The 21848-nt window shown below is 38.4% G+C and overlaps 1 protein-coding gene across 6 annotated transcripts in view; it reads left to right on the forward strand.

The window, feature by feature from the left end:
- The first annotated feature begins 4990 nt into the window (after nt 1–4990).
- The window catches only part of LOC122832845, a 17077-nt gene continuing 219 nt past the window's right edge, over nt 4991–21848 (forward strand). The window contains exons 1-12 of one of the 6 annotated variants that reach the window (XM_044119987.1): nt 5053–5204; nt 6496–6648; nt 8018–8110; nt 11188–11318; nt 11478–11548; nt 11622–11716; nt 12649–12862; nt 13947–14062; nt 14803–14914; nt 19563–19764; nt 20537–20857; nt 21342–21848. The exon at nt 21342–21848 is cut by the window's right edge and continues 167 nt beyond it. In XM_044119987.1, the coding sequence (XP_043975922.1) occupies nt 11221–11318; nt 11478–11548; nt 11622–11716; nt 12649–12862; nt 13947–14062; nt 14803–14914; nt 19563–19764; nt 20537–20857; nt 21342–21462 (1350 nt within the window). In that variant the 5' untranslated portion in view covers nt 5053–5204; nt 6496–6648; nt 8018–8110; nt 11188–11220 and the 3' untranslated portion in view covers nt 21463–21848. Of the gene's footprint in view, nt 5205–6495; nt 6649–8017; nt 8111–9498; nt 9768–11177; nt 11319–11477; nt 11549–11621; nt 11717–12648; nt 12863–13946; nt 14063–14802; nt 14915–19562; nt 19765–20536; nt 20858–21341 lie in introns of those variants that run through there. The other 5 variants (XM_044119986.1, XM_044119985.1, XM_044119988.1 and 2 more) reach the window with 5 other exon arrangements.

Consider the following 21848-nt stretch of genomic DNA (forward strand, 5'->3'; position numbering starts at 1 on the left):
CATTGACTATAAAATCCACTGCAGTCGTGGAACTAAGTGAAAAAACTGTGGAACAGATGTCTGGTGTTCAACATAAAAAGTAAACGTAGTTTAGAGATAACAACCAAATAAAGAAATTCATGAGTTCACGGCTTCAGTATTATTTTCTTAAATATCTTACACAACATAAAATTCTTGTTCTGTATCAATGAATATTTATTTCTCTTTTCTCTCTGTTTTCCTTCAGCTTGGTTAATCCTACTCGTAATAAACACATTACACTTTTCTATGGGTGAAAAAATAATTGACTCTTTCCATCTTTAAGATGATGCAAAATTAAAAATAGTTTTAAATCACTGACATAAGGATGAAAAATACATCTGATGTTGTTATGTTCCTGCTCCTTGTGTCCAAAAATATTTCCTAAAGACTAATAAATTGCTGGAGCAGATGACCGGTTCCCTCCTTGGTCATGTGGACCCAACAGTTTTTCAGTTCTCATTCTGTCCTGATAACTAGTCACAGCCTTGCACTCAGTAAATACAAATATCATCTTTGCATTTTTCTTTCTAAATCCTCTTTTAACACTTTTTCTTGTCCAGTAGCAGAAATACTTACGTTAAGAAAGCACAATGCCTGAATTGCATTATTACCAAACTTCTATAACCGCTGGATCAAATAACTATGGAATTGTACGTATTTATTCATATTTTAAAGACATGTACTTTTAGGACTGCCATCTAGTAAAAAAAAAAAAAAAAGCTACATGAGCAGCTGCATGAGCAGCTGCTTGAGCAGGCCAGTACTGTCTAAAACTCAGTCACCGTGTTTCCTCATCTTCTGAAAGCCACCAGGCAGATCAACGGTTTGACACACAGTTTGCTTTGTGAAGCACCGCCTCACTGGGAGGGAATCAAAAGGCTAACATGCCAATCGGGTGCAAGTTGGGCGGGTTAAAGTAAGAGAAACCAGATACTGCATTCAAAGCATGCTGAAGACCAGCAAGCCAAACATTCACATATGTACCGATATGTAGAAGAATGTTGGAGTTCAGGAGATCTAGGATAGAAGATTTGACTGAATCAAGACGTTGCCCAGAAATTCAGACTGGGAAGTTAATTGGCAAACTGCTAGCTAGGTATGTGGAGCAGGAAAATAGGTTGTATTTACTTAAATTTATGCAAACCAATTGCCTCAAAAGATTCAATTACTGCATCATATAAAAGACAAGTGTAGTTACACTGTGTGATTTTGGCAAACAATATTTTTAAACTCATCCAAAATGTTATTCTCCGCAAAACTTCTTTTATTTTCTGCTTACAGGAGCAGCAGCAGCAGCAATATATTTTCCTACATAGATTAAAGACACACGGTCTCATTATTTGACATAGTTATGCTGTTCAAAACGCAAACACCCATATGCACACACACACACACACACACACACACACACACACACACACACCCACACACACACACACACACACACACCCACGCACACACACAGCCATGGCCGGGGGCCGGTGTCACCCCCTGTCCGGCCTTATACCCTCTCTTGTAGTGGATAATGTCCCACAACAGGTGAGGACTGCCTGTATTCTGTATTAAAGCAGGACTCTCTCCCGCGCAAAATCCTGACAATCGAGGCCTGTCCAGCGCAGATCCTGAGAGCTGAGAAATGCCAACGGTTTGAAAAATTTGTTTTTATGAGACATAGAGTTTCCTTGCTCGCCACGTGTGTTGACCCAGAGGTCATGAGATACATGGTGATACATGCTGACGAGTGAGATTTGTCCCACAACAGGTGAGGACTGCCTGTATTCTGTATTAAAGCTGTATTAAAGCAGGACTCTCTCCCTCACAAAATCCTGACAAGTGAGGCCTGTCCAGCGCAGATCCTGAGAGCTGAGAAATGCCAACGGTTTGAAAAATTTGTCCCACAACAGGTGTGGACTGCCTGTATTCAGTATTCCCAGATACTTCTGTATTAAGGCCGGACAAACATGCACAAGCACAATTTGGGTTAGTGAGCAAAAACCTTAGATAATTGCAACATTCTATTTAAATATATTGAATATTATTCTCGATTATCTAATACTTATTGTATTACTATTAAAAACTCATAATGTTTATTCATTCTTTAATTGTATTATTTTTAAAACACATAGAGGCCAGATGGTGAGGGAATAACGGCTCTCGCAACAGGTGGAATGGGGGGGGGGGGGTAATTTGACACCGGAAATTAAAAGCAATTAATGATTAGGGTCATTAATCACTCACCGATCAAATTTTGACAGAAGGGTGTCCATTTAGTTTTTTGACATGTCTTTAAGCAACTGTTATTAGTTTTTATTTTAGTTTACTGAAGATGTTATATATATGCAACTAGATAGGTTTCCTTTGATAGAAAACAGAAATGTTTCCTTTGATAGAAAACAGAAATGGCTAAAATTTCTCTCCTGCATCTTTGCTGGTGCAGAAGAAAAATCAGTTTTCAACAGTTCCTCTTTGTCCATCTGATCAGATCGTCCAGCGGTCTGGGTCCTCTTTACTCTCAGCTCTCTGGGTTTTGAAGGTGATTTTAGTTTATTTTATGCTTGGTTAATAGTTTCATTCATTTTCCCATGCATGCTTGCAGCACATTTGCAATTCCAACTGTTATTCGTAGTATGAGCTCTGATTGTTCTTTGCATTTCCAGGTATTTAAAAAAAATCTAACTGGCTTTTCAGGCTCTTTGTAAGAGAAACAGGCCCGAATCACAAATCCCCCACCGTACAGCAGTACCAGGAGCTTTTCCGAATATTTACCCAAAGTTCACCTGAAATGTTTGCCACTGAGAAAACATTATATTTTACTGTCATCTGACCAAAGCACACAAAACACACAGAGGGTAATCACAAAATGAGACACACCTGGGAATAGTGATGGCCAAATGAAGCCTCGTGAAGCAATGAAGCTTCCCGGCCCATTTATAGTCAATCCTGGTATATGTTGACTGTCAGTGACTGTTGTCTTTTGTCGCTGACTGATTTGACAATAGACATTTGTTTTAGTGTTCTCGGAGTGCAGCTTGTTGGGGCAGACAGTTTTCTTTGAGTTTTGATTTGCCTCCTGAAAAATTTAAATTCTTCAAAAATTATTTTTCTTGGATTTCTATTGGCTCTCTGATCTGATCCCTTATATTTTTACTCATAAGCCAGAATTTTACTTTCCCAACAGCTTTAAGTCTGTTTCTGCTGTTAGAGACTGATATATTTTTGCAGAACAAAGAAATAGTGGAAATTTCATGAAGGTGAGAATTTTGGAGGTGAAATGTTTAATTATTGTTATTTAAGAATCTTGTGAGTGAATCATCTCAAGTATTCCCAGATGTCAGATTTGTTTTCTTCTTCCTGGCTCCTTTTCAATAAATTTTATTTGTGTAGCACATTTTAGCAACAATGCAGTGTCAAAATGTTTTACATAATAAAAACACATAAATATAAAGTCACAAAATATACCATAATCAACCATTGAGAAAACTGGTAACAAACATTACATTTTGATGGGTGCCATCATCAAAGTCATTAATACACATGAACTATAAAAGGTTCCTTTTATGTTCACTTATGAAGACAAATATTCCTCTGATGCGATCAAGCAGCGGCTCATCACGCTTTTATTTTGAAAACCGACACGCAAAATGAAGCAGTCACGTGACCCCTGCAATGCGAGGCCTCGTTTGTTGCCAGTCACGTGGTTTTCAGCAAGACGACACAAACCTCGAAGCGGGGCTTCATCGGACACGCCCCCTTATTACTCGGTACATGAATCCTGGGTTCAGATGGACCATCACTACCTGAACAATCAACGGGACAACATGGAGACTCAGAGACAGAGGAAAACTCGAAATAAACAGAAACACACGGATCACGACACTTTTTCCTCTTTGTCTGTTTATTGAAACCCATTTGGACACAATTAATTCCTAAACGTTGTTTTCCTCCATAAAATGAATCCACACTCCTTCAGAAAATAAAGCCGCCGTCTTTATGCCCAATTCTGGTTGTTTAAAACTCAGAACGTGTTTTAAATGACATTTTATGAGTGTCGTTTAAAACACCCATAACCTGAATGTTACAAGTGTTTTAAAATAACACTCATTTAAAACACAATAACCAGTAAGTTAAAATAGCTTATTGGCTATTTTAACCAAGAAATTGTCAATAAGCTGTTGGTTTATTTCTTGGTTAAACCAACAGCAGGGAGATTTTGGATAAAAATAATCAACTTTTTTTTAACTTCATTTCTGCTGGTGATGCAGTTTCTACTTTCACTTTCCATCTTAACAGTCAAACATTTTAACTGTCACAACCACAATGCTTACATGCCAGACCATGAGTCCTTGAGGGCAGGTCAGAGGTCAAACATCTTGAGTTAATGTTGTATTTTATGACTTCCAAAATATTTCAGTAGTTTATGTTTATGGGGGAATTGTTCTGCTGTAATCCAAGAGCACGCAGTTTCAGTGTGAAAGCAGGATTTCATAACTTTCAATGAGTTTTTCATGGAGAGGACACGAGGGTCGGGGCAGCAGCAGAGGTCACAGCGAAACAGGAATGTCAGGTCAGGAGCAAACAACAGAGAAACAGCACAAAGTTAATCTGACTGCAGATTATGCATCCCTGGAGAGTAGTAGGAAAAAGTAGCAAAGCTCAATATGTTCTCCAGCAGCAGACTAGAGAAAAACTAAATGTAAAATAATAAAACACAGAACTTGGTGTTCTGTATGAACATTAAAGCGTTTTACGTTTAGTTTCCAATTAAATATGATGTTTAAGTTTGTTTTAAAGCTTATTTGTGTGGTTAAAAAGTGTTTTGTTCTGATGTTTTCTGCTTATTATCTAAATATCTGCAGCCTATCCTTCAGTTTCATGTCTGTCCCTCCCTCCAGTTTTGAAGACACACTTCCTGTTTCCACTCATTAATTATATTATAAATAAAAGTGTCTCTTTTCGCATTGTTCAAACTGCAGTAGTTTCATTTTCCTCTAGCAGATTGAGGGCGAGGTTAGCTCCTCTTATCTCCTTCCTGTTCCTGCACAGCGACTCACATGAAGCTCGGAGGAGCTGCTCACTCGGAGATCTGCACTAAAATCTGCTGGTTTGGATCGTTTTGCAGCCTAAAAGGTGGATGTGGAGAAACTCGTTAACTAATTTTAACACCCGTCTCATCAGTGAAACAGGTCAGTTTGGGTTTGTGCTGCTACGTTTCTGTTTTCTGTCCACAAAGAGTGTTGTTTTAAAAAATACATTTTCCTTTCCTTCTTTTATTTGGGATGAACACAGCTGGAAAACTGACTATTTTTAGTCCTTCACAGTAAAACATGTTTCCTGGTTTCACTGGGTGAGAACATGAAGTGCCATTTACTGGATCTGTTTTACCGTTTCTCGTGTTCAGCTTCATTTAAAAACATTTTCCTCAGTCTGTGAAACTTATCTTATACTTTATATATTCATATTGTGCAAAAACACAAAATTATTCAGAGTTTTTGTTTGTTTCCAGTGTAAATCTTACTACAGTTAAAATAAGACAAATCTTATTTAGAAGTAACTTTTCTGCAACAGATTATGACAAAACATTTTCCTGATGAGTGAAATAATGAAACTTCTGTTAATATTAAGGAACTTAAAACAAGTTCCCAGATCTTACTGAAAAGCTTCTTGTAAGTTTTGTCCTATTTGAAGTGTTTTGTGTTTTGCAGTGTTTTCCACCGTGTTGGATGGTTGTTTTATTCTCTTTGGATTACACTTTGGGTTTTTTAGAGCTCTCTTCCCAGAAGATTCGGTCTTACCTCCAGTTATTTCAGAACGTTAATAATTACTCCAGAGCTGTTATTCATCCCTTACCTGAATCCTCTGCAGGGTTTTTCCTTCTTGGCACATTCCTGTGCCAAGAAAATGCCAAAAAATGCCAAATGCCAAAAAATGAGTTCTTAAAACTCATTTTTATTCCTTGGCATTTAATTGAACTAGTGTTTGATACTTTGTTTTTATTTATTTGTGGCGTTGTCACTCTTGTACAGCACTTTGGTGCAGTTCTATGCCTGTTTTAAAGTGCTATATAAATAAATTTGACATTGACTGTAATTGTTTTACTTTCAGTTTCCTGGTCTCGTTTCTCGTTTCCCGTCGGTTCATTTGAGCAGGACATCAAGACAAGTTCTTACTTCTAGTAGAAGATTGTTCCTGTTTCTTACTGATCAGTTCTCATCTGGTCAAAATCCACATCTGTAGCTGGTTGCTCAACTAAAGCTGAGCAACCTTACGTTGTTGAGGTTAGAGACAGAAAAGACAATCCAATTAAAAAAACAGACTCTGTGACATCAGAAACTTTTAAAGGATTTTCTACGTCTCTGACTGTCTGAAGCCTCAGTCTAAAGATGTTTTATCTCTTCAGCTGGTCTTTCTGCCATGATCTTCCTTCTCAGTTGCTCCTTGTTTCATGATCTCAAACTTTCTTCTCCTTTATTTCAGGGGATTGCTGCAGGAGAAACACGGGGACTTCATGAGGAGCTAACAGCAGAGCTAACAGCAGAGCTAACAGCTGATCGCTGGTGTGAGAAATGGGAGCAGGATCATCCAAGTGGTCTCTGAACACAAATACCTCAGAAAAATGAGGGCGAAACGGTGAGCTGCAGTGAGCGATGCGTCATCTTATTGTATTCAGTTTGTTTCTGTGATGTTGGTGTTTTGGGTGTTACCTTATTCACTTCCTTCCTGTGTACTTTCTTGGAACTTTATTTAATGAGAACAAAGTTTTGTAGATCATGCAAATGTTCACAATTGTGTTGTAAAAGCAGTTTCGCGATTGCAAAATTCCTTCATTAAATACGTGCACTGCAAAACATTTGAAGCTGGTTTGAAAATGAAAATCCTTGAAAATGATTTTTAAGTCAACAAGAAAATTGTATTGGCTTTAATTCAAAAATTAAGTTTGCAAAGTTAATTTAACAACAAGTTGATAAAAATGTTATTTTTAGTTCTTGTAGTTCATTAATCTTAAACTGAGTTTTAACTTAATGCTGCAATTTAAACCAAATAATTATTTCACAATAAGTAAGAAGAAACTGCTTATTGTGTTTTCACTCAGTTATTTTACTGTAGAATAATTTAAATTATTGATTCAAATTGCATGATCAAAATTTCTGATCTGATCATGAACTTTGTTAAACATCTGAATGAATTCAGCTCTAAAACATTTAGTGTGATCAGAACATTTTCCTCCGACTTTACTGACAATTTCATCAAAATAAACATTTTCCATTAAAACAAAACAAGAGTGGGTTGCTGTTGTGGCGTAGGAGCAAAGCACGACCCACGTATTGAGGCCTTAGTCCTCGTGGCGGTGGTCGGAGGTTCGATTCCCGGCCTGGCGACATTTGCCCCATGTCTTCCCGACCCCTCTCAGGGACAAGGGTGAACAGAAAATAAATGGATGGACAAAACAAGAGTCAGATCAACGTAACGCACGTCCATCTCAGGATGCAAAAACACGCCGCTAAGCATTCTGGGAAATAGTTCCCACTCCTGTCTTTTTCTTCTTTCAGTTTTTTTAAGTGCTAACCTAAAAACTCCAGTTTATTCAACTCAGTTCAATTCAAAATTAACACAACTTACTGCTTAAGTTCATCTTTCACAAACTCACATTAAAACTGGTTAAATGGATTTGAGTTAAAGAGTAGAAGATAGTAGACACAACTAAACGCAGCTCCAAAGTTTTACAGTGTAAGTGACCAAACCTCGTCTTCCTGCCGTTTCCTCCACCAGCAGAAACGAATCCTCGTTAAAGATCATTTCATATAAAGAGTCATTTCAGTGCAGCTGTAAACATCCTGCGTTAACAGTAAGCCAATTTATTTTTGTAATTGTAGATATATGGTTGATAGAAGAGCAGCTCATGTTTCTATTTTTGGGTTTGGAGGTTTTTCTTGGTTTGTGTCTCTTTCTTCTGTTTGGTTTTTATTTAGTTCATCTCTCCCTCCTCTTCATTTCCCAGCTCCCTGCGTCTCTCTGATTATTTCCAACGCCACTCTCCTCCATCTGTTCACAGCTGATATCTTCTACCTGCATCCTGCTCTCCTCTCTGCAGGTTTTTCCTAATTGAACTCTTAAACGTCCTTTAAAGGACTTTTTTCCGTTTCAACAGGTTTCCCTGCTCTGCAGCGATCAGTACCGCCGCGTTTATCTGTGTTTACAGTTAGAGTTAATCTCCCTCATGATGAAACACATGGCCGGTTCCTCCTCATATCTGACGTCGCAGCAGGTCTTAACGTGTAAAATCCTTACGTTTATGTCCTGAACATGTTCCTCTGAAATAAACTGGAAGTATAAAAAATGCTCCATTAAAACCAGTGGCAGCAGGGCTGATTTAGTCTGAGTTGACCAGGTAATGTTTTAAACAAAATATGGGTCTTATTAAGGTTACCCAAACAAATATCATTGATGTGAATGACTTAACAGGAAATATATCATTTAATTCTATGTTAAAAGTTATCAGATTAAAGAAAATCCTGAAATATAGCATGCAAAACCTAATAAGGATACCAAATTAATAAAATAACTATTCATCTTCAGTTGTTAAAAATGTTAGAAATATCAAACCTAGAAGAAATCTGACTTGACTTGAAATTGGGCCTCTGTCTCTTTAAGAACTCCTGCTCTTTCAGGAGTTGTTAACCCTTTAACAGCGTTTTTGCCAGCGTTGCTCCTCCAACAAGCTCAGCCGTTCCACCAGGTGTTTGCTAGTTACTGCTGGCTAGTCTGAAGGAACTGAGTGAGATTGCAAGCAAAAAGAGAAGAATCAGAGGTGGAAGCATTTCTGTCTTCATGAATTTGTAAAACATACTGAGTGCAAAATGCAAAGAGGAGAATAATTCAAATGTATTGATTATCACAATGCGATTCACTAAACCTGAACCAGATTGATTCATGCTGTTCTATTTCACACTGGAGATAAAGACAGAAGTCATTTAAGGAATATGAAATAAAATAATAAAAACAGGTTAAAAATATCATGGAGGAGCAGGATTACCAAATGATTCCAGCGCACAATAACAGAAAGCTGTTAATGCAGATTACATCAGCTGCATTTTCCACAAATATTACTGAAGGAAACCTGAACATGAACAGCAGCCAGAGACCAAAACACGATCACAGACTCAAAGGAATGTTGTTGTAACGTAAAAACAAACTCATCCAGAACCCAAAACAAGACAAGATGACGATTCACCAAAAGTTTATTTACAAAAATAATGGTGTAGAAGGGTGTGTTCACAACGGTGGGTCAGGGATGGGGGATCCACAGGGGTCAGGCGTCCAGCTGGGGAGGGTTGGGTGAAGAAACAATGGGAGACCAGGGGGGCCTGAGGAGACAACCAGGAGACGGACAAAATCCTCCAACCAGAGGCTGAGTTGTGAAACGGGCCAGGGTCACAGGAGGGTCTCAGGCAATGAAAGTCCAGGAGGCAGGAGGCAGGTGAGAGGCAGGCAGGGTTCAGCAACAAGACTTTGGATTCAGAAAAGATCTGTGGTCAAAAACAGGCAGAATCAGCTCAGTGCAGGTGAGGGCAATGAGCAATCAGCCCGACCAAGGCAGAGCTGAAGGGCTGAAGCCATGACAGTTGTTTGAACAAACTATAAGACTTCTGTCCTTTGCACACAAAGCAGAAGTTTAATGTGTTGCAACAAAACAAGTTTATCAGCAGCGCCGTGATTCATAGGCTACTAATGTTGTTCTCTGATCAGAGGTGAGTTTGATTACATTTACTTGAGTAACAGTTGTTGAATAAAAAACCACTTATTACTTATTTAACTGGTTTTACTGCACTGTACATTTTACATTTTGTTAAATGTAATTGAGATATTTTTAGATTTCTGCAACGTGAGCTAATGTGAATCTGAGTGCAGTTTCTACAGGGTTTCATCACTGTTTTGTATTTATAGATAACATTGGTATTTTATTTGAACGGCTACATAAATGTTCACGTATTTATATTAATTAAATACGTGAACATTTATGTTATCATGTAAAATCAACTCTTTTATCTTTCCATAATGTTATAACGTTCTTCCCTCATCAAAAACAAACCTGCAGTGTTGCCTTCATTCTTTCCTACATGTTTGAGAAATCCTTAAATCTCCATGGCAACCACTCAGCTGTGAAAAACGCCTGGGTGGGCCTAGCCCCGCCTTCATGACACAGCGTTTCCCCTCTCGGCTCCTTCAGACTAGCCAGCAGCAATTAGCAAACACCTGGTGAAACTGTGGAGCTCATAATAGGAGCTGCTTCTCAGTTCAAAGCTGGAAAAACTTTGTTAAATAGTTAATAGGACGACTTCCTGAAGGCAGAGTTTCAGAACGAGCAGGAGCTTCTTAAAGAGACAGAAGCCCAATTCCAAAGTATTAAATTACAAAGGAAACTTTTATTGAAGTAATATTCTATATTTGTTTATATATATAGCATTTTTAAGAACTGAAGGTAGCATAGCCACTTGATTATTCTTTAAAATGGATCTATTTGCCTAGAAAACACATAATACTTTCCCTTTAAATTAAAAGCCAGTTTATTGGAGGAATCGTGGAGGACTCACACAATACACACAATACACACAATACACATGATACACACAATACACACAATACACACAATACACATGATACACATGATACACACGATACACACAATACACACAATACACATGATACACACAATACACATGATACACACAATACACATGATACACACAATACACACAATACACATGATACACACAATACACACAATACACACAATACACATGATACACACAATACACATGATACACACAATACACATGATACACACAATACACACAATACACACAATACACATGATACACACAATACACACAATACACACAATACACATGATACACACAATACACACAATACACATGATACACATGATACACACGATACACACAATACACACAATACACATGATACACACAATACACATGATACACACAATACACACAATACACATGATACACACAATACACACAATACACACAATACACATGATACACATGATACACATGATACACATGATACACACCAAGGATGTGGGAGCCTGTGTGGCTGAGACATAAGTTAGTGTTTTCTTTTCCCTACATTGGGTTTCTGAAGGCACTGAAGAAGAACGGACTGAATATCTCAGCGATGGGTTTCCAGCAACCTCACCTGCAGAAGCAAAAACAGATGATGTACTTCATCCTCCTGTGTGTTGCCGTGTTCATAACGTTCAAGATTTCAGAAAGGTGAGTGGCGGCAAAAGTCAACACTCAACTCTTCACAGTCCAATCAGCACTTTCTTCTGAAAGGGCAAAAGAAATGACCGTAACCAGTTTACATTATTAGCTCTGAAAACGTTGCTCAACATGACTTCACTCAGACTCATCTTCCTCTTGATTTGCCAGATATTTACAGGAGGTGAGTCAGATACTCAAACCAGCTGGAAAACTGGGCAACACAGTAACACAACTACAGAGTAAGTTCCTCACTTCTCTGTCATCCTTTGGTCAACAGTTTACTGATTAAATGAAAGTTTTTTTCTTGTGCAGCTCCAACAAAAGATGCAGCTTCATTTATTGCAGTCAACATGACAAAGACGCTGCTGGTATCAGCTTATCTAGAACATCGCACAAACCCACAGCAGGCGAGTGACGGCTTTTATCATTCCCTGTCTTCATTGAGGAATATTCCTTCCAGTCTACCTTAAATCACTGAACAGTCCGCCTTAAATCACTATCCAGTCCACCTTAAATCACTGTTAACGTTTCAAGAAATGGCTTCCTAAGTCACAATCCTTTCTGTATTTCCTTGTTTTTTAGATGCTTTAGTTAAAATGTTCAAGAAAAGCTTAACAACACAGATTTATTTCAAATCGCAATATTTTGAATCAATTAATCCAGTTTATTTATATGGCACATTTCATCAACAAGGCACTTCCAAGTGTTTTACACAACAAAAACACAAAAATAAAGTCATAAAAACACCTTAAATATGGCGGTTGTGGCGCCATGTTCATAACAATGAAACACTACAACATTCCATTTGTGATGCTTCAAAAGCGAATGTAACCGATGGGTTTGGCCTTGATTTAAAAAAACTCTGGTTTGGCTGTTCTGCAGTTTTCTGAAAGTTTGTTCCAGATTTGTGGTGCGTAGAAGCTGAATGCTGCTTCTCCAAGTTTCTGGTTCTGGATATAGAGCAGAACCAGAACCAGAAGACCTGGGAGAGCTGTGGGGACTCAGAAAGATGGAGGGAAGATAAAATAAATGCAAAAATAAAAAAATTATTGAATCCCATAAAGATTTTTAATTCTAAATTTTTCATCATGTTTTTCATATAAAGTTTAAGTTAAAATAATTTATTTAAAAGTTATTTCTGCTGATAATTTGCTTTGCTCCTCAAGCTAGCGTAGCAATCAAAAAACGGAAAAGTTTCTGACAAGAAAAATAAATAAATAAAAGCAAAGCAAATAAAATAGAATTTAATGTGATTAGGTTAGCATTTATGCTAACTAAATGCAATAATCATTGACGAGTGAATTAAAAACCACCGTAACTCTTCACTGTCTCTGCTCAGGTTCGGGTTATCGCAGTGGTGCTGCGTGAAGAGACGGTCATCTACCGCTGCGTCTTACTCTGCCGCAACAACCAGGTCCACGTCTCAGACGGCGACCTCCAGATCCACACGGACCACTTCGGCTTCCGCTACGGCACCGCCGACATCCTGTGCGTCATACCGTCATCATGTGACACGCCGTCGCACGTCGCTGTGTCCTCCGCGGCATTTAAAGGTACAGGACACATTTCAGCCATGTTGGCGGGAAGAGCAGCCAAAACATTCTTTGGTAAGATTAGCGATATTTGGACACATTTTCACTCCATCAAACATGGAGAACCAACATTTAGTTTTATACTTGCTAGTAGCAACTCTGAACAAGAATCAAACATGGAGACAGAGAAACTCCAGCTGGTTTATAAACTATAGAGTACTTACTCTTATGAATACTAATCTACAACAAACGTTAGATCTAGAGAAACTCATATTAGTCCAAACTCTGTAGTACGTTTGTCTTTTTGTTGAACTGCCTTGTTCCTGAAAATGATCTTACTTAAAAAGTAGCAGTCCAGGAAATCACTCAAGAAAAAAAAAAAAAAATTGGTAAAAGGCAACTGAATTATTGAGTGAGTCAATAAGTCATTATTGTTGATTGACAAAAAATACAGCATAGTAAAAACTACTCATGAAAGTACTTTTTTAGTGAAGTAAATGTAATTGAGTAAATGTAACTAGTTACTACCTGACTCTCCAAACAGCTTGGTTGACGTTGAAGTGTTGTAGCAACAAGACGAGTTGCAACTTGCCTGTGATTTATGAATCATTTCAGATTGTTTAATTTCCCTTTGGGATCAATAAAGTAATTCTGAATTTGAGTTTGAATCTATGAAACAAGCAGTTTCTTATTTTATGTTCTTGCTCAAATCATTCAAACATTTAATTGAACTTGAATAAAAATATCCTCCGTTTTCACACAGTGGCAAGTTAAAAGGATCCAAAATGGGATAAAAATAAAATAAGAATTAGAGACACTACAAGTGGGGCAAATTTACAACTTGAGAAAATAATATTAAATATTGTTTACTCAGATTAAAAGGAAATGTTTAGTTGTTCAAAATGTATATTTGTGCAAACACCAGCAGGATATTTTTTATCCTGGTTGTAACCGCTGCTGGGAGGAAGGATCTGTGATTACGCTCCTTTGTGCATCCAGGATGCAGCAGTTTGTCACTGAAGGAGCTCCATAGATCTGCAACATGCACGGGGTGGGAGTTTAAAAATATAATATCTCAAAATGTACACCTGTTGTTTTCTCTCAGAGGAACATTGGCCTGAATTTTTGGAGGTGAAGAACGGAAACAAACAGACGGAATCCTTTAATCACACCTTCACCGTCTGTCTGTCCACCATGTTCGATTTCAACAATGTGCTGCAGGTCAGTCTGGTTCTCCTGCTGGTTGACATGATTCACCGTTTACAGATCAGTAAACAACACAGACTGTCTAAATGAGGCGCACTGAAAGTGGACTGCTTCTTCGGAGTGCTAAAGTTTGCACAATGAATTCAGCAGACTTTCAGTTCTAACTGCTGCTGCCGCTAGTCTGGAGGAGCTGTGTGAGGAAAAACACAGGGGAGAGGGGTTAATTTTATTCTTAAAGTTGCAGTGTGTAAAAAGAAAAGTTATTTACATATTTGTTAAAACTGTCACCATGTTGTGACAGTTCAATATGAGAACAATAATCTGTGAAAAGATCAATTTCCCCGAGCTGCTGTTTGTAGAAATGCATCAAAAACAACCAATCAGAACAATCATCATCCTTGTGTACATGCTGCTAAATGGGCTAATGGTGGAGAAACTACTTACTGTTAAAGGAAGACTGTTTGTTGTCCTGCTAACTAGCCTAGCATTTCACAGCATGCCCACATGGAGAGGTGATTGACAGCGCTAAGACCCGCCTCCTGGCTGTGATTGGTTGTTTCTAGTTGGCACTGGGAGGAGGCAGAGGAGCTTGAATTTATTCACAGATTATCTGTCTCAAACCAAACTTTAACAACATGGTTTCAACAAATATGTAGAGAAATATTTTTTCTAGAAGTTACATCCTGCAGCTTTAAAATACTGCTAGTAATTTAAATATGGCTCATGTGTTCATGTTTATTTGCTCTGTTTTGCAGTTGGTGCAGAGTTTAGAAATGTTTCGGCTCCTGGGAGTGAGCAAAGTTTTTGTCTATAAAACCAACTGCAGTGCTAAAACCCAACGCGTACTGAACTACTACACCAGAAAAGGTAAAGTAGAGCAGAACTCTGATGCTTTTTCAGTTTGTTCAATCCAAGAAGTTCTGTGCAAATTTCACACAGGAAGGTCAAAGCAGCCAAATCTCGCTTTCCTTTTGCCTGACTTCATTCCTGCCTCTTTTGTCTCTGGATGGTCAGACAGGAAACTGCGCAGGATGGGAACCATTTCCCCTTTTAAAGTGTTTTCTGAACAGGAAACAGCTGCTGTAAGGAGCTGCTGTTTCATTTTCTGAAGGAGACAAAATCAAACCTTCATTTGACTGATTTTCACTCAGATGATTTTTCCCCTGTCCAGGGCTGAAACACTGATTTTATTTTATGATCATGATGCCTCTGGAGTTTCTGCACATTTATTGAGTTGTTACAGCAGCTTGTCTAGCACACATAAAACTCAGCCGACTCATCACATATAGGAAGTACTCAGCCCCTTGGATTCTACTCCTTGAATCTGCTTTGATCTAAACCGTCCGTTGTATCTCTGGGTGGAGGTTTATGGTTTTCTTCCATGATATCCCTGCACTTCTCTCCATCTACAGGATTTATTAAATTTTATTAATGCGGTTCTGCAGCAGCTGCAATATGAACATGCAAAGCTGCCAAACCAAAGACACATTTAGAGTTGCAGGTCAGGTTAGCGGTTGGGCTAATGTGAGATATTTTTGTTGGATGCGTCAGGGTTTAATCCTCACTCTGGAAACCGTTCAAAAACAAATCTGTGTTCATATTAAATATGTTCATGTTTTAGAAATATGGGTTTCCGTCTTGTGTGGCCTGAGTTTAGTAAAGTTAAATATTATTTATGTCTCACCGTTCAAGAATACCAAACTTCAGATATTTGTTCATCCATCTAGTCAAACAAAAGCAGTTGTATACTATATATATATATATATATATATATATATATATATATATATATATATATATATATATATATATATATATATATATATATATATATATATATATATATAGATATATATATATATATATATATATATATATATATATATATGCTTTCTATATATATATATAATAATAAAATAATTCCCTTCTCACCCACCGCGGGTGGTGATTCTTCTTCCTCTTAGCTCGGGTCCTCTACCAGAGGCCTGGGAGCTTGAGGGTTCTGTGCAGTATCTTGGCTGTGCCTAGGACTGCACATTTCTGGACTGAGATGTCTGATGTTGTTCCTGGGATCTGTTGTAGCCACTGTTCCAGTTTGGGGGTGACTGCCCCGAGGGTCCCGATGACCACAGGCACCACTGTGGTCTTCACCTTCCAGGCCCTCTCCAGTTCCTCCCTTAGGCCCTGGTATTTCTCTAGTTTTTCATGCTCCTTTTTCCTGATGTTGCAGTCACTTGGTATTGCCACATCCACCACAACGGCTTTCCTCTGTTGTTTATCCACCACGACTATGTCTGGTTGGTTCGCCCTCACCATTTTGTCTGTCTGGATCTGGAAGTCCCACAGGATCTTAGCTCGGTCATTCTCCACTACCTTCGGGGGTGTTTCCCACTTTGATCTTGGGGTTCCAGTCCATATTCTGCACAGATGTTTCTGTACACTATGCCTGCCACTTGGTTGTGTCGCTCCATGTATTCTTTCCCTGCCAGTACCTTGCACCCTGCTGTTATGTGTGTGTGTATATATATATATATATATATATATATATATATATATATATATATATATATATATATATATATATATATATATATATATATATATATATATATATATATATATATATATATATATATATATATTGTTTTACTATGCAATAGCCAGCCCCGCCCTCTCCTCACAAATCCTCGGGCTGACTACTGACCAGTTCTCTGTCTAACAGGTCCGGAAAATCTCTAAGACCTGGGTCTTACCCTCAACATGATCTATAAGAGATAATCTATTTAAACCGGTGGCGACAGGAACTCGTCTAGCTCTAACTACCTCCTATCCAGAAGTTATGACCCTTTTCAGTTAAAAAACAATCAGCTGAGTAGCCGTCACAGCTGCCTAGCTTCAATAACCACTTCTGTTAACGGTAGTTTCCTTCCTATTCTAACTGCACTTGGTAACGGCTAGATAATTTTTAGTGACTAGGATTTAAGTCCCAGGGTCATTATTTACACTCACCAAAGGAAAGTCTGAAGCCACCACATTACTAGAATCATGTATACTGGTTTTACTAGAAATAGAAGAACTTTGATTCAAATGACTCAATTAATTTCAATGTCCACAACCTAATAAGAATTTTAAAATATACGTATTTATTAAGCAAGCTTGAGCAGGGAAAATGACAGGCATACAGAATTTACTTACCATACAAAGAAAATCAATAAAATTTAGATCAATTTAACTTTTCCTAATAACCTCCCTACGCTGTCATCTATCTATCAGATAAGGCTTTGGGGTGCGGCAAAACTCATACCCATCGGTGGAATTGGATCTGGGCAACAGCAATCCTTGTAGTCCTTGGTCAGAGTCTTTATTTTTGAACCATAAATCCTCCTCGGTGTTGAAGCAAAGTGAACTGTCCGTTACATCCAATCGTACAGCTCTCTATCACTCCTGTGATCTTTGTTCAAAACCCCAAGTCTGTTGCGATGTATTTTGAGATCTTTGGGTCGAGTGCAGAGTGTTGGAATCTAATGAGGAACCAAGGCAGTGGGTCGGTGGATCTCGCCCTGTTAGTCCGGCGTGAGGTGCTCCGTCGTCCTTCTTGTGAGGCGCTTTTCTTGGTTCCAGGGTGTAGTCCTCTGCTGGTCTTCTTGCTGCACTTGTGTCGAGTCTCAGCCGGGGGACGAAGAACATCGTATCACCTCGGTCTCATGGTTTTATACTTTTCTGCACTTGTGGGTATGTACCACAAAGAGAGAGAGAGAGAGAGAGAGAGCAGGAGCGCTGCGTGCATTTGCCCGCCTACACAATCAGGCCCCAACCTTCAACTCAGATCTCTGTCTTAGGGACTGTTGAAGATTGCGCAATAACGTTCCTGTGACATTTGTAACTTGGGTCACAATGACCCGTTTGCGAGAGAATGAACTTGTGACACCTGTGACTGTGGAAACTTTCCGAGCTGTGCCGCTGCGTGCAGCTGCACATCTCACTTCCTGACCACATCCTGTCAGCAGCAGGCAGCTGCACACCTAAACCCTGACTTTACTTCTTCTTATGATCCTGTAATACATTTAACCATATAATCATCTTTAATCAATAAAGTTTCCCTTATATAAAACATCAATTCATTACATTTCATCACCCATGGATTATTTGATTGTGGTTCATCGTTATAATGCATTAAAATACAGAGAATACACAATAAGCAATCATCATTAATCAACATACAAGGCTGTGGCAGTCTCTTAGGCTTTTTAGGATCCGTTTTTCTGCATGAACCTGGACAGATCTCACACTCACATACCAGATTTCTTGACAATATATATATATATATATATATATATGAATAGGACTGCACAGAAATGTGCAGTCCTAGGCACAGCCAAGATACTGCGCAGAACCCTCAAGCTCCCAGGCCTCTGGTAGAGGACCCGAGCTAAGAGGAAGAAGAATCACCACCCGCAGTGGGTGAGAAGGGAATTTTTTATATATATAGTATAAATGAATTCAAGGGAACCCAGGTGTGAGCAACAACAGAGTACACAGTGTCTATAAAAAAAGAGCAAAATTTAATATAATGAACATTTGTGGATCCACATTTTAAAAAAACAAACAAGAATTGCGCGCTTTTAAAAAAGTAATAAATAAATAAATTAGTTGAACAATCCAGTCTCCAATGCATCAACTGTTCAGCCAAAGTCTCTCGGCTGGTGACCAGTCGGGTCACTATCTACCCGTGCGCCTGGTCCTCTGGGCTGGGGCTCGCCATCCAGGTTCAGGAGAAGAGGGTCTTGGAATCTCTGGCTCTCCAGGCCAAAAGTGTATCATACAAGCAAAAAAACCTGACCTAGAACAAGGTCAAAGTAAAGCATCTTAGCACACAAGACGCTATATTTAATCATTTCTCAAGTTCTTCTTTTTTTGTTGTTGTTGTTGTTTTTTTCATGTTGTACAACATTCAAGTTAACAGAATACAATTTTACCAACATATTAGTAAAACTAAAGAAATTAGCTTATATGTGGTAAATATATATATATACATATATATATATTATACATTCCAATCTTAAAATAAATGCAATTACATAGAACAAATACAACATACACAACAATAACGATACAAAATTTTACAATACCATTTTATTTGTATTAAATTTGATCATTTAATAGGTATTTTAGCCAATTTCCACCAAATTTACTTAACCAACTGCCGAGCGCGTGCGATGACTCACCGATAATCAACGGCTTTTTTCGTGCTTCAGTTGTTCACGAGGGAAACCATCTAACAAAAACGAATTTATATTTATATATTTAGCGAATTTATATTAATATTGTTTTTCTTACCAATTTCCAAATTCATCAACATCTATTATTTTACTTGTGTTTTTAAACACTGGGTTACACAATAGTTAACAGGCTAAACATTAAGCTAACAAGCTCAATTTTTAGCTTCAACCTAAATATGGACCAGGCAGAGTAAAGATGTCTGACGGTGAGTCTGCCTTTAAATCCTCCTCCTCAGGTTTCCTGGAGGTGATTCCTTGGTCCATGTCCAGCTTCCTGAATGTCTCTCGTGGATGGCTGCCCTTACACGGCCCCGGTGACATCCACTACTTTGGGCAGATCACCGCGCTCAACGACTGCCTCTACCGGAACATGTACCGGTCCAAATACGTGGCTCTGCACGACATTGACGAACTCATCCTGCCCCAGACGGTCAAAACGTACGAAAAACGCTCACATTGCTTCAGAAACGATTCGTCCAGCAGTCAAAGTTTATTCAGAGCTCCACGAGACCAAGCTTTTATTTTGATAGTCCACTTCCACTTATCGCCAAACAGATTTGTATTTTAGCCAAATATTTAGCTAGCAACATTTTTAGTCAGCAAGTTAAATATTTAGAAATGTTTAGTTTTAAAACAAACTAAACATTTCAAAATAAACTAAGTGTGGAGCTAAATATTTAGCTTGTGCATTAAATATTTTCTGGTAATGATAAATGTGTTTTACAGTGTAACTTTATAAATGGAACCTTGTAAATATTTTGCTTCAAAATTAAATATTTGGCTGTAATACTTGGGTCTAAGCCAGTTTTTTTTTAGTTTACAAACCAAATGTTTAGTTAACAGACTGAATGTTTTGATGTAAACTTTCTATTTAGTTTGCAGCAAAAATCAGTTGAGAGCTAACTAGTTAGCTTTTAGGCTAAATATTTAGTTAGGTAATTAAATATTTTATTTTTAAACTATGACTTGTTTATAAATGAACGACATGGTGGAAATATGACTATAAAAAATTAACCTCATTTTTTTTTCTTTTTTGTCAAACTAAATTACCCAAAGTGTTGCAAATAATTTTTGACTGTGTAACTTTACAACCCACATCCAACCAAAATAAACAGAAGTGAGGTTTTAATTTCCAAATAACAAAAAATGAAACATGAAAGTCGTCGCAATGATGATCTTTTTAAAAAGGGTTTCACTTTCCTTCTTCCAGCTGGACGGAGCTGCTGCCTCTGCTGGAAAGTAAGTACACCCCAAACAAATGCTACATGTTTGAAAACAACGTGTTCCCCAACAACGTGATGCTGCCACGGAGCGGGACCGACCCGGCCCGCTGGAGGGGCGTCCCGGGCGTGGACATCCTGGCTCACCTCCACCAGGAGCCCGTCTCCAAAGACCACGTTTACGAAAAGTTCAAGATCATCGTCAACCCTCGACTCGTCGTCTCCGTCTCTGTTCACGGCGTGCTCAAGTCCCACAGCATGAACGGCTGCGCCTGGGTGGACCGGAACATCGCGCGGATGTACCACACCAGGTAGAGCGCCACTTCCTGTTCCTTCAGGGTAATCAACCACCCGATCGCTTTATAGCCAGTTATCAAGGCTAGCCGAATAACAAAACCTGAAACCGAGAAAACATTTTAACTGAAATAAATTAAAACAGTCATTAATGGGGAAAACTTTTATGAAACCAAATAAAACATACTGAAGTTACAGATGTAATAATATCCTTATTTTTCATCTTTTCAGCCTTTCAAACTGATGTGATTTTTTACGCTGGTCCGCAAAATGGCGACAGCAAAAGTTGGGAGAAATTATCAGACAGTTGGTTGCTCAAGAAAAAATAAACACATTTTTTGGAGATGTGTTACATTTTCAAGAAATAAAATTGTTGCTGTTCACGGCGGTTAACAGCTGTTAAAGGGGTTAACAGTGAGCACACCTTGAAAATAAGTAAATGTAACCATCCATTTATTCCTAGTTTATATGGATGAAGTTTTTCTCTCTGTTTCTCTTCAGAGCTCAGATGCAAATCGATCTGCCTTCAGACCAGCTGATTTACGACGGCAGACTGCTGAGCTACAGCGAAACGCTCATCAAGGCCGTTAACGTCATGCTCAGTGAGAGCAGGATTCTCTGACGGCTCGACTCAACGGACTGCTTAGATTTTTATTTTTACCTGAATGGAAAAACTCAGATTCCCGTCCATCAAGAAGACTGACCAGAAACAGGACAATTAATAAATAATATTTTGGAAAAAATGTGCACTGTGAAAGTGTTTAACTACACAGATCTTTGAAAATGTATAAATGGGAAGGAAATTAAGGAAAAATACGGTTTTAAGTACATGATGTGGTGAAGATTTGAAAGTTTACAGGAACAAAAAAACTCAACGATTGTCGTCAGTCTGAGAAAAACCAGCAGGATTCAATGAGGCAGGAAAAGCAGATGGAGGAAAAACTCTAACTCTACTGGGCTACAAGACAACTTGTAACCCGTCTTGTTGCTGCAACACTTCAGCCTGAA

The sequence above is a fragment of the Gambusia affinis genome, linkage group LG06 (genome assembly GCF_019740435.1).
Source record: "Gambusia affinis linkage group LG06, SWU_Gaff_1.0, whole genome shotgun sequence".
NCBI classification, from domain to species: domain Eukaryota; kingdom Metazoa; phylum Chordata; class Actinopteri; order Cyprinodontiformes; family Poeciliidae; genus Gambusia; species Gambusia affinis.